General features: G+C 41.8%; 3 protein-coding genes across 3 annotated transcripts; all 3 read left to right on the top strand.

The window, feature by feature from the left end:
- The first annotated feature begins 366 nt into the window (after positions 1 to 366).
- On the top strand, positions 367 to 6,249 carry spon2b (spondin 2b, extracellular matrix protein). The gene is made up of 3 exons (XM_060063722.1): positions 367 to 1,134; positions 1,660 to 1,846; positions 5,420 to 6,249. Exons 1-3 carry the CDS (start codon positions 952 to 954, stop codon positions 5,596 to 5,598), a joined length of 549 nt encoding a protein of 182 aa, XP_059919705.1. The 5' UTR covers positions 367 to 951; the 3' UTR covers positions 5,599 to 6,249.
- A 954-nt stretch (positions 6,250 to 7,203) lies between these two features.
- si:ch211-255i20.3 (transmembrane emp24 domain-containing protein 11) lies at positions 7,204 to 9,305 on the top strand. The gene is made up of 5 exons (XM_060063720.1): positions 7,204 to 7,514; positions 7,762 to 7,853; positions 8,117 to 8,242; positions 8,628 to 8,774; positions 8,940 to 9,305. Exons 1-5 carry the CDS (start codon positions 7,379 to 7,381, stop codon positions 9,087 to 9,089), a joined length of 651 nt encoding a protein of 216 aa, XP_059919703.1. The 5' UTR covers positions 7,204 to 7,378; the 3' UTR covers positions 9,090 to 9,305.
- Positions 9,306 to 9,738: 433 nt separating this feature from the next.
- On the top strand, positions 9,739 to 15,792 carry LOC132466451 (probable E3 SUMO-protein ligase RNF212). Its single transcript, XM_060063713.1, has 12 exons — positions 9,739 to 10,306; positions 10,435 to 10,496; positions 10,693 to 10,767; positions 11,081 to 11,137; positions 11,395 to 11,453; positions 11,542 to 11,595; positions 11,910 to 11,974; positions 12,356 to 12,422; positions 13,881 to 13,923; positions 14,249 to 14,297; positions 15,160 to 15,229; positions 15,473 to 15,792. The coding sequence occupies exons 1-12, from the start codon at positions 10,198 to 10,200 to the stop codon at positions 15,630 to 15,632; spliced, it is 870 nt and encodes a 289-aa protein (XP_059919696.1). The 5' UTR covers positions 9,739 to 10,197; the 3' UTR covers positions 15,633 to 15,792.
- Positions 15,793 to 17,167: the final 1,375 nt, after the last annotated feature.

Here is a 17,167-nt window from a genome sequence, read left to right as displayed (position 1 = left end):
CACACACGCATACAAAAATGCTTAAAATAAAATAATGCTTCACACACACACAGACACATACGACTATGCACATAGACTCACACAAACATAGACAAACACACACACACACACACACAGTCACACAAACACAGACAAAAAACTCTCACACACAGGGGTCTAATTGAAGCCCCCTTGTGAGCATGTGCCAAAGGGGACGCAAAGGTGAAGCAAAGGTGAAAGGTAAATTCCATCCCAGTTTGACAAGGTTGTGAGACACTGTATTTCAAGACGTTCACCAGAGCCAATCTTCGACCATACATAAGTATCTCATACGGTTCATCCGAATTAGATTGTATCAGATGTTAGAATATAAAACAAAGGTCTAGACAGGTTTTTCACGTTTTTTTCTGAATCTTGTCCAAGCACGATTGGAAACAATGCAGTGAGGTTTGTTCTCAGCCATTCCCCGAGGACCTTACTGTGTAACTGGCTTGTTTTGACAAAACTTTTGAACTCAACATAAGCTGGCCATTAAATTAAGCGGTGGGTCGTGAGAGACAGATGCCAGTAAGGATAGAAAGGGGAAGGATAAAGAGGGTGGAGGACGACCAACTTGGCGGTCAGAGAAATGTTTTTGCTTGTACGTCCAAATCAGTGCAATTGACGAAATATATTTTAGTCTGATATTGATTTTACTTTTTTAATATTCCCTCTGACTTTGGAACTAGAAAGTAACTCTAGACCCTGATTCAATGTTGAAGAGAAACCCTGATTCCACGGTGAATTTTGTCCCCAGAATTTGACAGTGACCTTTGACCTGCTGACCCAGTGACACACATAGACACATAGTCCTTTAAGTAATTGATGGACCTTAATAAACGATCAAATAGTATAACATCTCTCTCACTCTCACTCTTCCTCCTGACTCCCTCCCCCCGCCCTTCCGCCTCCCCCACTCTCTAGCTGTCCTTCATGGTGCGCATCGTCCCCAGCCCTGATTGGTTCGTGGGCGTGGACAGCCTGGACCTCTGCGAGGGCGGCCAATGGAAGGAGAACGTTTCATTGGAGCTCTTCCCCTACGACGCAGGAACCGACAGCGGCTTCACCTTCTCCTCACCCAACTATGAGACCATCCCCCAGGACAAGGTCATGCAGGTCGGCCCACGGACCTTCATCGCACACTCCTCTTCAGGCCATGATATAGTATAGGTTACTTGATACCGTCTACCTGATGGAGTTATTAGAGCGAGTGTTTCTCAATCTATCTGTCTGTGTACATGATCAGGCTCCTTCATAAGATTCCAGATTACATCGCTGGTTGACTAATCCTTTGACAATGGTGGTCAATTCATCACAGTGCTGTCTATAGTCCTAATAGAAGTAAAGAACTGTGCTGTTTGTAGCATACATTTCTTAATTCCTTTCCTTTAATTCACCAGCCACTCTTTTGAAGCAAATTACTTTGAAACCACTAAGCCTAAATTTATAAACTATTGTATCATAAGCAATTATTTTACAATGCATTGAATGCTATGCCATCAAATTCTAATTGCTTCACCCAATGCACCATCACAGCAAAACCATCCTATATCGTCACCTGTCCTTCACAGCCGACATGATCAAAATGGCCTCCAAAACCACCAGAACCTCATTGATTCTGATCGTTAATCTCCTACCCAGATCACCTCCTCCTCCCCCAGCCACCCTGCCAACTCCTTTTTCTACCCACGCCTGAAGCACCTCCCACCCATCGCCAAAGTGACGCTGACCAAGATAAAGAAGACCAATCAGATCATCAGCCTTCCAGCGGAACCCACCCAGTCAAACCAACTGCCAACCGACAACGAGATTGAAGAGAAGCACATCAGTAAGTTCAAAGCCTTCCGGCCATTTGCCATTAAATAGAGTTTGACTCCTTACCTGTGCTCCAAACAGCACGGGGGAGATCTACAGGGGAGGGTTTGGTTAAGGTTGAGTTGAACTGTTGAATGAATAAATGACCATCTCAGCCATTCCTCACGTGCGGTTCTCTCAAACAGACGTCAAGTGTAGGCCATTGACAATGAAAACTGTCAGTTTTAAGTCAAGATGGGTAGCATATATTAAGGCGGACCAAACACATGGTATATTAAGTCTGAATGCTTGAAAGATTGAATCAACACCTAAGATAACAAGTGAAGTGCAAGAAGCTGCTACACTTGGCACATGTGGTTGTATTCATATTCACATGGAACAATTTACGCATTGACACGGGAAGAAAGGAACTTCAACACCCTGGAAATGTCTCCTAATAAATTGAGTATGTCAGCGTGTCTCTCGCTGAGTCGGTCAGATCCCCCAGAATAGGAAGCAGGAGTTTCTGTGTTTAAAAATTTGCTGGGGCTCTGGGTTTGACTAAATAAGCTCATTAGCTGTTCCCAAGGCGAACAGTCTGCTAACACCAGCTTCAGTGGGTCAGCAGAATCCCGATGGAAAAGGTGATGGAAAAGGTATTTTCAATAGCTCGGACGAGGCATATGCAGATCTATGTCGGCCCCTATATGCAAACAGAAATCTTGGATATGAATATTCATCTTCATCAGTGATTCAATCCCTTTTTTCAATAGCTTAGCTTAATGGCTTAAGTTATTTAATTGAAATAAACCTAGCAATCCTAAATCTTCCATGTGTGACAAATTATATTTGCTCTACATATTAGCTGTTGATATTCCCTTTAAGAAAGGACACACTGTCTGAGGCCTGAACGGAATTCAAGACTGGCATTTTAATTACTTTTATTCATTCATCATAAAGTCTTTATAAGCAGACTGAGGTGGAAAAAGTGGGCAAAGCGTGTGACAGCACCACAGGGAAGGGAAATCAAAGCCATCCATTGGTGGACTGTGGTTTTATTCCGACATGACATCGCGCCACACCATCATAGTCTATAACCATGGCTACCTGTCAACAAACACACAAGACATGCATGTGTGGTGGCCAAGAAAACGGTTGGGGTCTCCAGGTTTTCTCTTCACTTCAAACTCCTTCCTTCCTTCCTTCCTTCAGTTCCCTGTCGTTTCATCCCCTCTTCTCTCCACCGATCCATCAAGTATATTTTATGACCCCCCCCCCCCTCGAGGATAGGGAACACAGGGTGGTTGAATTGACCAAATGTTTTTGGGGTTTGTTTCTTGTTAATCACAGATCGCTTATAAAATGCCTTTTGTCAGTTGAGTCAGAGTGTGTCACGTTAACCTCAGACGATTCAACATCTCTTTGTCGGTCAGAGCGACCTGCATAGTAGATCTGAGCCCATTCATGCTTGAAGATGTCGACTCTAACCTCTTGTCAAAACCTCCGTCTGTCATTTCGTCTTTCCTTCTCTCCTCCTCCTCATGCTCCTCCTCCTTCATGGCCGTCTGCTATTCCACTCTGGTCCACGACCCGCTGTCTGCGATGCCTATCAATGTTTTTATAAGATCATCCCACCGTGGGCGAGCGAGCCTGGCCTAGCACCGGATTAGACACAGAGAGAGAGAGGAAGAGGGAGGAAGAGAGAGAGAGAGAGAGGGAGAGTGGGAGAGGGATAGGGATAGGGAGAGAGAGAGAGAGAGAGGGAGAGGGAGAAAGAGAGAGAGATAGAGATAAATCTCACAGAAAAATTATGACAATACCAGACAAGCTTAAAAGCTATGTTCAACAACTATTTTAAACAAACGGCTTTTTTGGCAAAGAATGGCTTATAGGAAGAGATGCAGTGCTATGATTGAGTGTATGTGTGCTTGTGTGTGTGAGTTTGAATATGTGTGTTTGTGTGATTGTGTGTGCGTGTGAATGCGGGTGTTTGTGCTTGCGTGTGGTGTGTATGTGCTTGTGTGTATGCAGCTGACTTGGCTACTCAGCATTACATTAATGATAAGAGATGTGGTTTTAAAGGGTGATTCAGCTTTAATTAACCAGATGTACTCCAACTGTTTACCTTCAACCGACCCAATTGTTGCCAAGAAAGCACTTCTTAATGGCAACCTAAGGAATTCTAACATTTACCAGACTGTACTTTAATGGTTTTTGATTTTATATTTAGCAAAGATTCAGACTCACATATGAGGTATACACATATGGCTAGGATATTGCTACATTGCAATATCCTAGCCAAATATTTTAGCATTCTAAGAGATAAAACAATAGAAAAGTGAAAAAGACAGCCAACTAAACATAAACGTACAGCTTTCTAAATTATTCTATACTATATTGCAAGTATTGATTATTAAACCCTTATAATGGCTTTAAAATTAGTAGCATTCTAGGATAACTGGTTCTTAAAGGGGTAGTTCGGAATTTTGGACATAGGGCCTGATTCCCAAGTGAGCATTGGTATTCTATATCACTGGAGACAGTTTTCAACACATTTCATACAGTTGCTGAGTTCGCTCGTGCTAGGCTAGCGCACGCCAACGGGCAATGCTAGCCTGCTATTAAAAACAGTCTTACCCACTCCACAGTACACCCGAGGTAAATCAATTATAACGACAGACTATAAATCTAAATGTCTGTTTATAGAATAATGTTAGAAATAAAACCAACCTTGCATTGCATTGCATTTTGAGGGAATTGCGGGGTCTCAGCAGCAGTGTATATATTCCTGTACGTAGGCTACGGCAGCGGCGGACTGATACCTAGGTTACCTGCCGCTGTCATTGCTACAAACTCAGAGTGCAGTGAACGAAGGAATTCTATAAGCGTATTCAATTAACAAGATATGCCCACGTTTGGAGGAGTTAGCGATGCATCTGCTTTTGAAGACGATTATGAGGAATTTGTTGTATCCAACGAACCGTACATGTACGAGCCGGTGTTTTGATGTCCAAGCCAGCAGCAACAAGCCACAGTTGAGTCCTTTCTGGATCTCGCACTGGAAATTGGTGGAAACTTTGTGGTGCCCATCCGTACCGTTTATTTCTACAATTTCTGAAAGCACACTGAACCATCATGTTGCCTAGTCGTTCAATTGCGCTTCTGTCCCACGCTTCTGTTTACGTTCTTCTGTCGTGATTCGGTTACAAACCTAACCAGCGCATAGTAAAATTCCGCTTCTGCTGAGAAAGTAGTCCCTCGATGATTCATGCGATGCAAGGTTAATTTTATTCTAACATTATTCTATCAACACAGACATTTAAATCTATAGTCTGGCGTTATAATTGATTTACCTCGGATGTACTGTGGAGTGGGTAAGACTGTTTATAATAGCAGGCTAGCATTGCCCGTTGCCGTGCGCTAGCCTAGCACGAGCGAACTCTGCAACTAGAAGGACTGAATGAAATGTGTTGAAAACTGTCTCCAGTGATATAGAATACCAATACTCACTTGGGAATCAGGCCCTATGTCCAAAATTCCGAACTACCCCTTTTAGTTGTTTTTTTTGAGAATTATTGAATTTAGTTATGCCTTCCCTTTTCTGCAGAAACTCCCCTGGATTGCGAGGTGTCCCCATGGTCTCCGTGGGGCTTGTGCAAAGGGAAGTGCGGAGACTCGGGCGTGAGGCACCGCACACGCTACGTGCTCATGCACTCGGCCAACCACGGAACGGCCTGCCCTCTGCTGGAGGAGGAGAAGAAGTGCACCCCCGATAACTGCTTATGACTAGGCCAGGGACAGAGGGAGGAAAAGGAGAGAAAGGAGAGGACGAAGCGGAAGGAGAGAAGACAGGGAAAGGGGAGGAAAGGAAAGGGGAGAGTGAGAAACAACAGGAAGCGCTCTGCGTTGACTTCCCATCTGAAAGTAGTGTAGTGTTAGAATTTTTGTTGTGCATCAGAAAGGATGTTTGAGGGAATACCAACCCTAAAGACTACACCTTCAAACCCCTAAAACTAAATTAGTGTACCAGGAACTATTTAAAAGGATGCAGAATGTGGTTAGCTAGCACCTTATTTTGGTTCCCCCGAATCTCAAACAATGACGTTTATAAAAATGCAAAACTATAGTCTTAACACAGGAGGATAAGGTGCTCATATGGTGTTTCACAATTTGAAATATGTTTTTAGAGTGTTTCAAATGTTTTTAAATTGACTGTGGTTGTTTTCCTCAGGACAAAGAACACATTTATTTACAGGATTTTAACCTGTACTGTACAGTTTTAAAGATTACAGCAATATTTCATATTTGTCTTTGTTGTTGTTGCTTATTGATGTATCACAAGTGACTTTTTGTAAAATAGTCAATTATAATTCTGTTTATAACTGTGTATATGTGTGTATGTGTCTATTGTCAATAAAATGTAAATACATCTAACAAGAGCAATGAGTATTGATATCAAGTATTCAAAGTATGATGACAAGCAATGATTTAAACACACTAAACTCTATTGTGAGCATTAGGCCCACATGACACATTAGTTGTTTTCAATATGGAACCCCTCATAAAAAAAGCAACCATTATGATTATTATCCAACCAACACCAAACTCTATTGTGAGCATTAGGCCCACATGACACATTAGTTGTTTTCAATATGAAACCCCTCATAAAAAAAGCAACCATTATGATCATTATCCAACCAAATCCCATATTCACTAACTCACAGAGACGCAACACAAGAAGAACACAAGTTTTCTCTTCTCTGGCGAGCCGCACCACAGCAAGCCAATGGGTAAAACAGACCAGGATATCTCGCTTTATAGACGGCTGGCACGCCCCCGCTCGGCGTCATACGGCAGCTACTGCATGACGCTGAGCGGGGGCGTTCCAGATTGAATAGCCATTCGGAAGACCCTTTTAAAGGCTCCTTCCGCTTGGCTTCGTTCATAAAACAAGGACATGGAAGAGGATTATGACTCATATAGGGGAGCAGGTTCAACAGGAAAGGAGAAGCCATGGTTTTTGCTTGGAGGATAACTTTTGTTTTAATGGAGAGGGGTACAATTAAGGGTACAACTGTAAAATGGGGTAGGTCCCCAAGTAGAAGGGCTGACACCTACTTGAGTGAATATCACTAAATATAAGAGACTGTGGATATTAGAAAACCTTCCATCTATAAACTTAAAGACACTTAAAGCATATGACTTTCAACCAAAAATACAAAGATAAAAGGGTCTGCTTAAAATAGTAATTAGTAATGCAGTAGTGACATCACTCATGCTGGTCAATGCGTTTGAGGGGTAACAGTGTCCTTTAATCTCTGACTCTATAGGCTCCTGAGTTGACCAATCACATCGTCAGTAGAATGCCTTGTCACTACAACAGCACCTGGGATTTTCTCACACTCTGGCATTTTCCAACACAGCCTTTACGAGATAACAACCGTACTGCAGCCTAACATTTAAGAATTCTACATTGATCACATGTGAAACATATGGAATACATCCGCCGAGAACAATACTTTTAACTCATATATTTTGTAGTTCAGTAAATAAGTTATAGTTTTGGATGAAAATGAGTTTGCGTGGAGTGGCGTGTTGCCTGCTGAGTTACCTGGTGCTGGTGGAGGCCATGTTTATGGACCTGGGAGAACAGGAGGAGAGATGCATAATAGAGGACATCCCTGAAGGCACGCTGGTGACAGGTGAGTCCATGGGAGAGAGAAGTCGAGAGAACAATGCATCAGCAAATATTGTAGTATTTATCTGACTTAGATAATGCTAGTCTTTTCATTTCCTCATTGAAAATAAAGTTATTATTAAGCAAATGGAAACATGTATGAATAGTGTGCGTGTGTGTATGTTTGTATGTATCATTTGTGTGTGTGTGTGTGTGTGTGTGTGTGTGTGTGTGTGTGTGTGTGTGTGTGTGTTTGTCTGAATTCCCATAAGGGTACTTCCTCCTAGAGCCTTGGGATCTGAAGCAGAGTTCAGGTCTACCTCAAATGGGTATGACCACCACGGTGCGAGACCCTGGCAATGAGGTACCAGACTCCAAGCACATGCTAGACACCAGACCAACGAGACCCTTTAAGAAAAGTGTTCCTATTCACCAGACCCATCTCTCTATCCCCGTGCCTTACCCCTCTATTTCTATCCCCTTTGTCCCCTGACCAACCATGTAGTGATCTCGTCCCATCAACCACTTCCAATGGCCAGTTGATGGTCTAGTTTTTGTGCTCTAGATACGTTTTAGAACATTTATAAATGTTGTCACCTGTCTGTGCGGTGTGTGGCTGGTCTGCAGGTGTTGATGACCAAGCGTTACGGGAAACACGGTAAATTCACCTTCACCTCTCATGCCAGTGGACAGCACCTGCTCTGCTTCCAAACCAACTCTACCAGCTTCTCTGTCTTTGCTAAGGAAAAGCTGGTGAGAAACACACACACACACACACCCCCACACACACACACACAAACACAGTCGGACAGGCACACACATAAACATACAGACAGAGACACACACATAGACAAACACGTCAGACAGGCATACACACATAATCAGTCAGACACACACAGACAGAGAAAAACACACACACAAACAAACAGGCTTGTTCATCACTGCCTTTGCCAAACAAAAATGATCTCATGCAAGAAAAGGTAGGATTGTGCTTACATATTTAGGGTTACCTAAACCACAACCTCATGTTTATCTACGTTCCTATACGTGCATGTATCTTACTGTGTCTCTGTGTGCTTGTGTTACGTGTGTGTTTGAGTGTGTGTGTGTGTGTGCTTGTGCGTGTGCATGCGTGTAGAAACTGCATTTGGATGTTCAGATGGGAGAACATCCCATTGAGAGAGGCTCAGAGAAGACCAAGGAAAACCTGCACACTATGGAGGAGTCTCTGAATCATATGATTGACCAGATGATGTACATCACCAGGCAGCAAGACCAACAAAGGGTATTCATAACTTATCATGAATGATACCTGTCCTGTCTAGCTAGAGCATAGCAACATATATGCACTCATGATATTGTGGAGCACTTTTACTACTTAATTTATTCGTAAGGGACAAAACGTACTACGTATTCTCTTCACTCTAGCCTGTTCTGCTGTTCCCTTTAGGAGAGAGAAGAGGTATTTCGTCAAAACAGCGAGGACACCAACCGTAGCGTGCTGTGGTGGTCTGTGGTGCAGACAACCATCCTTCTCTCTGTGGGCTTCTGGCAAATGAACAGACTCAAAGACTTCTTCATAGAAAAGAAGCTCATCTGATCAAGTCCTTTAATATTATTAGGATCGCACATGTTGATTTTTATGCTTGATGAGCATAAACTGTTGGAATTAATAAATACGATTTTCTTTTTGCATTATAATGACCTATTATTAAAAATATATAGGCCTATCATTTATAATTAACATTTGTATGTGAACAACAAAAATATGTATACATGTTTGCATCATGTTATAGGGTAAAAACAATAAAAATTATTCAGCCTACAGGTCTATTTTTTTTAATGAATAACACAATACAGAAAAGTAGGAAACCAAACTTTTTATATTCAGCAAAAAAATAATATTTTAACTGTGGTTGTGATACATTTACAATATTCACACAGGCTAATCAAAAACGAGCATTTATCTGAAAATGGAACATACATTCTGTATTAGTTTATCTATCCATACTAATTAGGCCTATGATGAAAATCTCTGGCTTAGCTACTGCGCCTTAATAAAGAATGGAACAGGAAAACTTGCCGAGTGTGAGTGCGCCCTCCACTGCTCCCAAAGGCCGTGGCCTGGGCACGATTGCTCCTTCAGACTACGTCATCCAGCTCACGTTGCGTATCCGCCCGTGTGCGCGTCTCATCTCATTATCATCTGTACTTTGGCCACGGCACACCTCTCCCAAGTGTTCCGCTGTTCCGTGCTGGGATACGGATAGCGTGGTCACATTAGCCAAACATTCTAATCTAGACTTTAGTATGCAAATGAGCTCGGGCACGGGGCCGCGGCCCTAGTGTGAGTGGCCCCTGATGACGGTCCGCTATCCAGAGGCTAGCTAGCTACTCACGCACAGCCGGTGATCCCGAAAGAGCCGTTATCTGGCTCACACTGAGTCAAGTTGCGACAAACTTAGGTCAACAAGCGACCTGTTTCCCTCCCAAAATTGTTGCTTTATCACACAAAAGAACAAGACGTACAATTTTGGTTTAGTTCGTATTGTTTGTTTTGTTCGTTCTGGTGATAGCAGAGCGGTTTTTTTCACTCCACCCTGGCTTAGTCTTTTACCTCGGAGGTAGCCACACAGCTCACGCTACGTTCGGGCTTTCTTTCTCCTACTGTCCTGATGAGGTGAACACATTTAAAGTACCACCAGAACATGTCCAACTGGATCTGCTGCAACTCCTGCTTTACGGCACCCAGTGTCGAGTGCCTGCTGGCCGTCACCAGCTGTGGTCATATTATCTGCAATGTATGTTTTCAGAAAGGTAAACATGTACAAAACAACGAATATTCTTAACATTTTAAGCTAACGTCAGTCCTTTCATGATGTAATCACAATTTATTAATCATAGCATTTTTTTTATTGTGTTTAACTAAACATTTTTTTCTATAGGAAAGCCAGGGGAGTGCTTAATATGCAAAGCTAAATGTCAGGTATCTCCTCTCTCAGATAAGGTTAGCACCATAACTGTGATTTGTTTCCAATAACGATTAGCTAGTATATTTTCCACATTCATGTATTTTTGTCTTTGCATTTTTAACACACATAACTTCATTTAAATGATCATTCCAACTGAACTAATTAATAAAGAAAGTCATGTTGTTGGTAACATGGTGATGATGAGCTGTAACGTTGGGTTTGTTTTAACAGAGCACATGTGAGGTGAAGGCTCTGTTCTCTGACGTCAATGTCCTGGCAACCAAATACTTAAAAGAGATCAGCAAGGTTAGACTGGATAACCTCAAACGACACAAACAGTATTGATGAGAATGTTCACATATTTATCTAACAGGTAGAATAAATCATAATGATTTATCCAATTGGGTCATTTTTACGATGTCTATGTTATTAACTAGCTGATACACTATTCAAGTGGATTGTCATGTCATTTTTAGTCTGTCAAGAACATAACATTGCAGGAAAGTAAGTAAACAATAGAGATTGTCAAATGCCCAAAAAATGGTTGATTGAACACTTTTTTTTTCTCAGTGATGCCGCAGTAGCGACCGGTTAATCCAACATTAATCCATGTCCCCAGGTGCTCCTGTTCCAGGCCAGACACCAGAATAGACTTCTGGCTCACTACCAGCAGAGGGTGAGCAAGCCTCTTCTTGGATAAATGTATTTATCATGGTGTCTGGTTGTGTGTGTGTGTATGGGTTTGTGTCCGTTGAGATTATTATTTTATATGTAAGAAATAAATGTACTGAATTTAAAGGAACAAAGCTAAACTCTTGATTGTTGAAACTCATGGACTTTCAACGCTCTGCAATCTCCTCCTCCTCCTCCTCCTCCTCCTCCTCTTCCTTCTTCTCTCCTCCTACTCCACTTCCTCCTCCTTCTCCACTTCAGAATGAGAAACTAGAAGAAGCCCTGGTGAAGATGAAACAGGAGATGCAACAGATGTCCAAGTAAACTAGCCCACTCTATCTCACATTGTGTTTTACTACTAATTAAGGTCCAATAAAAACCCTCTGCCTTGTTGCTTGTTCTCTACAGACAACTCAAAGAGCAAAGCGTCTACATCTCAAAGCTGTCTCTTCAACACCAGGGGTAACTTTTATACGAATAAGGGAATTTAATTTTAACAAAATATGGATGCCATATTTCATGTTTTCCTCTCAATATTGGTCGTTCAATGATGATGGTAGTGGCAAAAGTTACTTTGTGTCTGAGTTTATTCATAGGTATAAAAATAACCTACCACTAGGTAGCACTGCTGGCCGATCTGCTCCTAACAGCATGCATGTGTTTTGTTATCCTTACCAACCCTATCAAGGGAGGAACCTGCTTTCTTAGTCGTATAAACCCCATGTTAAAGGTGTCTCATGACTTGTTTACTCCGGTGTCTTTGGTTCCTGATCCAGTTCCACAGCTTCCTCTGTGTCCCCGATGGGTGTCACCTGCCACACGTCCTGCATGTCCAATTCAGGTAAGTCATCATCTCATGGTTCCTCCTACTGACTCCATCAGGTACGTCTGGATCAACTTCAGTCAATTAGGTAGCGCTAGGCACTAATTTAGCAATGTGATACAAAATATCTGTAACCTTATATATATATAGTACTGTATATACCATATGTAACCAGAGAGAGAGAGAGAGAGAGAGAGAGAGAGAGAGAGAGAGAGAGAGAGAGAGAGAGAGAGAGAGAGAGAGAGAGAGAGAGAGAGAGAGAGAGAGAGAGAGAGAGAGAGAGAGAGAGAGAGAGAGAGAGAGAGAGAGAGAGAGAGAGAGAGAGAGAGAAAGGAACACAGAATAAGAGGTAGATGTTTTTTTGCCTGCTTTCATATGAGTGGTGTTGTCCTTGATCAGTTCTCCACATCCCGTACAACTCCCCGGCCTCCCTGTCCCTCTCCCGACATCCTTCAACTGCAACTCTGTGAGTATAGCGCCCCCGCCTGGATATGTATAGTAGAACAAGCATTTTACAATATTCTATTTGACGTCAGCCACATACATTATTTGATCTATGCTCTATCGTTACAACCAACAGCCGAGATATTTCCTCAGTTAGATTGTATTTAGTTAATTGTGGTCATTCGCAATAGCCAAAGTTCCTTTTCACTGTAAGTGTAGCCCTTTAATAATCGAACAGATGTTTAAAGCGATGCTTAAAAATAAGTTTAAGGTCAGTTAAAAAGTGCTTGGCCGTGACGATGCATGCGATTGTGGTACATGGTATCACTACAGAAACATATAATAGCTTCCAGTATGTACAATGACCACAAATGATATGAATTGCAATGGAAGGGAATTTATTTTAACCTCTTGCTTCCCTCTCTGTCAACGCTCACAGTGTAATCCATTTTGCTCTGCAAACTCTTTTTGATGCATTTTGTTTCATGTACTTTTGTTTTTTTACAACCATCTTACTCTCTCTCTCTCTCGCTCTCGCTTGTTTTTTTTCTGTTGCTCTCTCGTTTCTCTCTCTCTCTCTCTCTCTCTCTCTCTCCCTCTCTCCCTCTCAATGGCTCTAAAGCTCCCTTATCACAGCACAGAGCTGTGACAGAGATACAAAAGAAAAAAAGAGCTAGGGTTATAGTGACAGGGAGAAAGGTTGAATGGGGGGGAGAGGTGAGCGGAGGAGGTATTTCGCAGTGCAAACAATCAGTATCCTGGCTTTAGTTCTCCTGGCTTATGTTAGTTTAAGTTGCCGCATTGCTTTACCTTGCCCTGAAGCTAGCTATCCACACACACACACACACACACACACACACACACACACACACACACACACACACACACACACACACACACACACACACACACACACACACACACACACACACACACACACACACACACACACACACACACACACACACACACACACACACACACACACACACACCTGAATAAGCAAACTTTTCTTGCTGTCCCGGTTGAGAATATGTTTTTTTTCTTTTATTTGCATGTGACGTTGACACAGGGGTGATTGACTTACCGGATAATATCCAAATCAAATGTTGTTGTTTCTCCTCAACATGACTGTACATAATTCTGAGGCAGCCAACATAGAAATCCTCTGGTGGATATGCGTAAGATTATGAATATCCTGCCCAGAGGGCCATAATCTGTAACTGTTCTTCTGATTACTATATGTATATACAGTTTATTATACATATATATCATTTTATTGTGCTTTTTTTTTATTTATTGTTTTCGCCTCAATAAATCTAGACCGAGGAGGTCCTTCACAACTTAATTGAACTGAATTATGTCCAAAATAGATTGCTACCTGGGTGGGGGAACTGAAGCAGAGTTGAGTTAGAACCAGGCTAGTGGAATAAGGCCCGTTAACTAAACAAGACTGATGAGGTGGATTTGTGGCCTTCAGGGTGGACCACATGGAATCAGATGGAAGACATCTGTTCAAAAAGGTAAGAATTGATTTGTCATTTCAACACATCCTTATTAAGACTTATTGGATAAACGGACAGTTTTTTTTGACCTACATTAAATTATTAGAAAACCGTTGGGACTCAGTAGTGAATAATTTATTTTCATAATTCAATACAAATATAAGAGCAAATTATTCTTATTCGTGTTTTGTACCTTTGCTGTGACATTTAGGGTCCAAATGTCCACGCCTGGGATTCATTTGATGTTGAAAGTTCATCAGATCTTGTTCTATAAATTAGTAGGTGAAAGTTTGCATTGATTGTATTTACTGTGTTTACTATCAATGCTACTCCTGTCTCTCAGCCTGACACCAGACTGTCCCTGATCAGCCCTCCACAAGATGGCCGCATGGGTGAGTGCTTTCATTCACACCTTCACAGTCACTGCAAAACATACCACGTCACTTTTCTGCGAGTGCTTTGCATCATGGGATATTTTTTACTATTTATACATATTCTTTTTCCGCATGCTCTTTTCTGAAGTCATCCTCTATAGGGAATCCTAATTCCTCGTAGATTTATGGTTAGCGATACACAATGTTTATATAGTTGGTCATATAGAGACAAGGGAACCAAGTTGGTGCCAGCTAGGGTTTAATTTATCGTATCCTCATGACCCTGTCATAGGCCATTGACTTTGAGGTCACCTGGTAAATTAATCCAGATGTTTCCCTCATGTCAATGTTTCCCCCATAACTCTCTATCTGGTCCTTTCTGAGGCACGTGATTGATTTGTAATGTGCACATTATGGGGGCATAAGTGCATGTGTTGTCGGTAAACATTCAGGCATAAGAAATGATTAGCAGTTGACAGAGGAGGTAGGGGTTAACTGCTGTTGGCTTTGTTCACACTGCTAATAATAGGACCAGGAAGGTTTCAACTTATGTCTTTGTGTTGGCTTATTTATGGATCATCTCCTAGATCATCTGGACATTTATTGTAATACATTTCCTGACTGCTCTTTAATAGCTTCAGTTTGTCGGCCTCCTAGCCAGCACTTCCGCAATAAAAACATATACTAGAAACAAATACTTAAAATCTTCTTAAAAACATCTCCAACATCCCTCTTCTGTGAATGTCTGCATCATAATCCGTAAAACTGATGAAAATGATTTCCTCAATTAAATTATTCCTACTGTATTACTGTCCTGTACTTCTGTGACACCCACATCCCAAATAAAGGTGGATTGTGTTTGTCTGTTCTCATTGGTCAGGTACAATCCCTCACCGATCATCCAATCAGATCACACTGGCTAAGCAGTCAATGCGTTCCCCTTCAGTCAGGTAACGGATCATCCTAAACAGATGTCTATCTTATAATTTATAAATTAACGATGATTGTAAACCACATAGCTATATATTTTTTTTTAAGCTATCAAATGTGTGTAACTTAAAGTTTGGTCAAAGTGTTTTGTAGTGCTACATTTCGAAAGGGTCTCGACATTCGCCACTCTATCTCTTCGACTGTGGAATTGACTCCGCCATTTTTCTTTTCTGGTGTTCCACCCCGCTCTGCTCTACCCTCAGTCGTCTCCAGGGAGCCATGGCGACCTCAGGGGTGTCATCATATGGGCGGAGCTCGGGGTGGGCGTCACCCATCTTCAGATCCTCCTCCTCATTCAGATCATCTTCATCCTCCCTGAACTGCCACAATGTTAGCCCTGCCCACACACTCACACAGCCCTGAATGAAATGGAGATCAAAATCAAACATTTTTTCTGTTACTGTAATTGATTAGGATGGATTTGGTGTGAGGTTCGAATCGGTATGCAGAATGCTGTCAGATAAACTGAGTTTGAGTTCCATGTCCTGTCAGGAAATGTCAAATAAATAAATATGGATGTGAATTTTTGTTCTGTGCACATGGCAATCGGTTTGGGGGTTTTATTGTGAAGGGTGAATATTACATATTATTCTACTTCATTTAAATAGAAACTTCACCCATTTCCATTAAGCTTTGCATCATTAGAAACCCTTAATTCCCTTATTTTCTGGGGAGACTGGAGAGATCCGTATCGATCTCCAACACTTCCTGTTTAAGATGACGCAATATGACGATTTTTGCGTAGAAGTAAATAGGAAGTGTAAGAGGGGAGGATTCTCGTAAGACTACAAGCACAAGGGGGTGGGACCCAGTGATCTAGATCAGCGGGAGTGGCCAGCGAAGCTGTGCATCATGGTGCATGGTGGGAGTTGTTGTCTTCAATCCACAAGCGCCAAAAAGTCCCTTTCTGCCTTTTCTCGGTCAAGACGGCACCAAATTAGAATTTTATTTTATTATTCGACTACATATAGGACCCAATTTCAATACATATTCATGCCTCCACCGGTGAAATGCTCCTTTAAGAATGCTTGATTCTGATTGGCTGGGAGGAGGGCATTAACCCGGCAGGTTGCCCGCTGACTTGTCGGTTCTACTTGCTGCTGACTGAGCACAGCGTCATCAAATAGTAGATCAATACGCCGCTTGTATTTTTTGGAATACTTGATTCTGATTGGCTGCAGGGTGTCCATTAATCCCTGATATATGGACACCTGCAAGTAGTCTCAGTCAAATTCTCTGTTCAGCCTTCAAAGCGAGAACTGGTAAATTGTGAAAATGCATTAAACTGTAATCAGGCAACGCGGTTATATGCTATAGACCCTAGAGTATCTGTGGTATAAATGCTGGGAAGAATTTCAAAGTATAAATATGTACACTTTATGTTGAAAGTATAGACCGTGGTGATTCCCATTGAAACGAATGGTGCGGTGATTATTCTTCAAAATGAAAGCTGGTAAATTGTGTAAAATGAATTAAACTGTGATCAGACAACGCTGTTATATGCGATAGACCCTAGAGTATCTGTGGTATAAAGGCTGGGACGAATTATAAATATGTACAATCCATTACATTCGCTCTCTGGCTCATAGCTCAGCGGACCAGAATACCTCCCGTTGCCAAGTCTTAGCTAAGGTCCGTCCTATTTACTGGAGGAGTGAACAACGTTTCCGTTGCATAAGAACCTTACAGGAGGGTAATGATTGTTCCAGGTATTAGTCAAACCCTCAGGCGTTACCAGGGAAACTAAATTATGGCATGTGAAAAACTTTATATTTGGAATGTGGAACGCATGAAATTATAAATGAATGATGTTAATTTATTTTCTTTGGTAAGTGACCATGGTATAAGCGGGATAATGCCCTTCGAGGGGTCCAAAGCATGTTTGATCGATCGCATTT

The sequence above is a fragment of the Gadus macrocephalus genome, chromosome 10 (genome assembly GCF_031168955.1).
Source record: "Gadus macrocephalus chromosome 10, ASM3116895v1".
In the NCBI taxonomy this organism is placed as follows: Eukaryota; Metazoa; Chordata; class Actinopteri; order Gadiformes; family Gadidae; genus Gadus; species Gadus macrocephalus.
Note: the sequence above shows the minus strand (reverse complement) of the source record. Positions and strands in the feature narration are given on the sequence as shown.

Coding starts and splice junctions, on each gene's coding strand:
- si:ch211-255i20.3 (XM_060063720.1), top strand. CDS start 7,379: ATGAAAATGAGTTTGCGTGGAGTGGCGTGTTGCCTGCTGAGTTACCTG. Junction 8,243..8,627: donor TCTTTGCTAAGGAAAAGCTG/GTGAGAAACACA, acceptor GCATGCGTGTAG/AAACTGCATTTGGATGTTCA. Junction 8,775..8,939: donor GGCAGCAAGACCAACAAAGG/GTATTCATAACT, acceptor TGTTCCCTTTAG/GAGAGAGAAGAGGTATTTCG.
- spon2b (XM_060063722.1), top strand. CDS start 952: ATGGTGCGCATCGTCCCCAGCCCTGATTGGTTCGTGGGCGTGGACAGC. Junction 1,135..1,659: donor CCCAGGACAAGGTCATGCAG/GTCGGCCCACGG, acceptor TCTCCTACCCAG/ATCACCTCCTCCTCCCCCAG. Junction 1,847..5,419: donor GATTGAAGAGAAGCACATCA/GTAAGTTCAAAG, acceptor CCTTTTCTGCAG/AAACTCCCCTGGATTGCGAG.
- LOC132466451 (XM_060063713.1), top strand. CDS start 10,198: ATGTCCAACTGGATCTGCTGCAACTCCTGCTTTACGGCACCCAGTGTC. Junction 11,596..11,909: donor CTGTCTCTTCAACACCAGGG/GTAACTTTTATA, acceptor TTCCTGATCCAG/TTCCACAGCTTCCTCTGTGT. Junction 11,975..12,355: donor GTCCTGCATGTCCAATTCAG/GTAAGTCATCAT, acceptor GTCCTTGATCAG/TTCTCCACATCCCGTACAAC.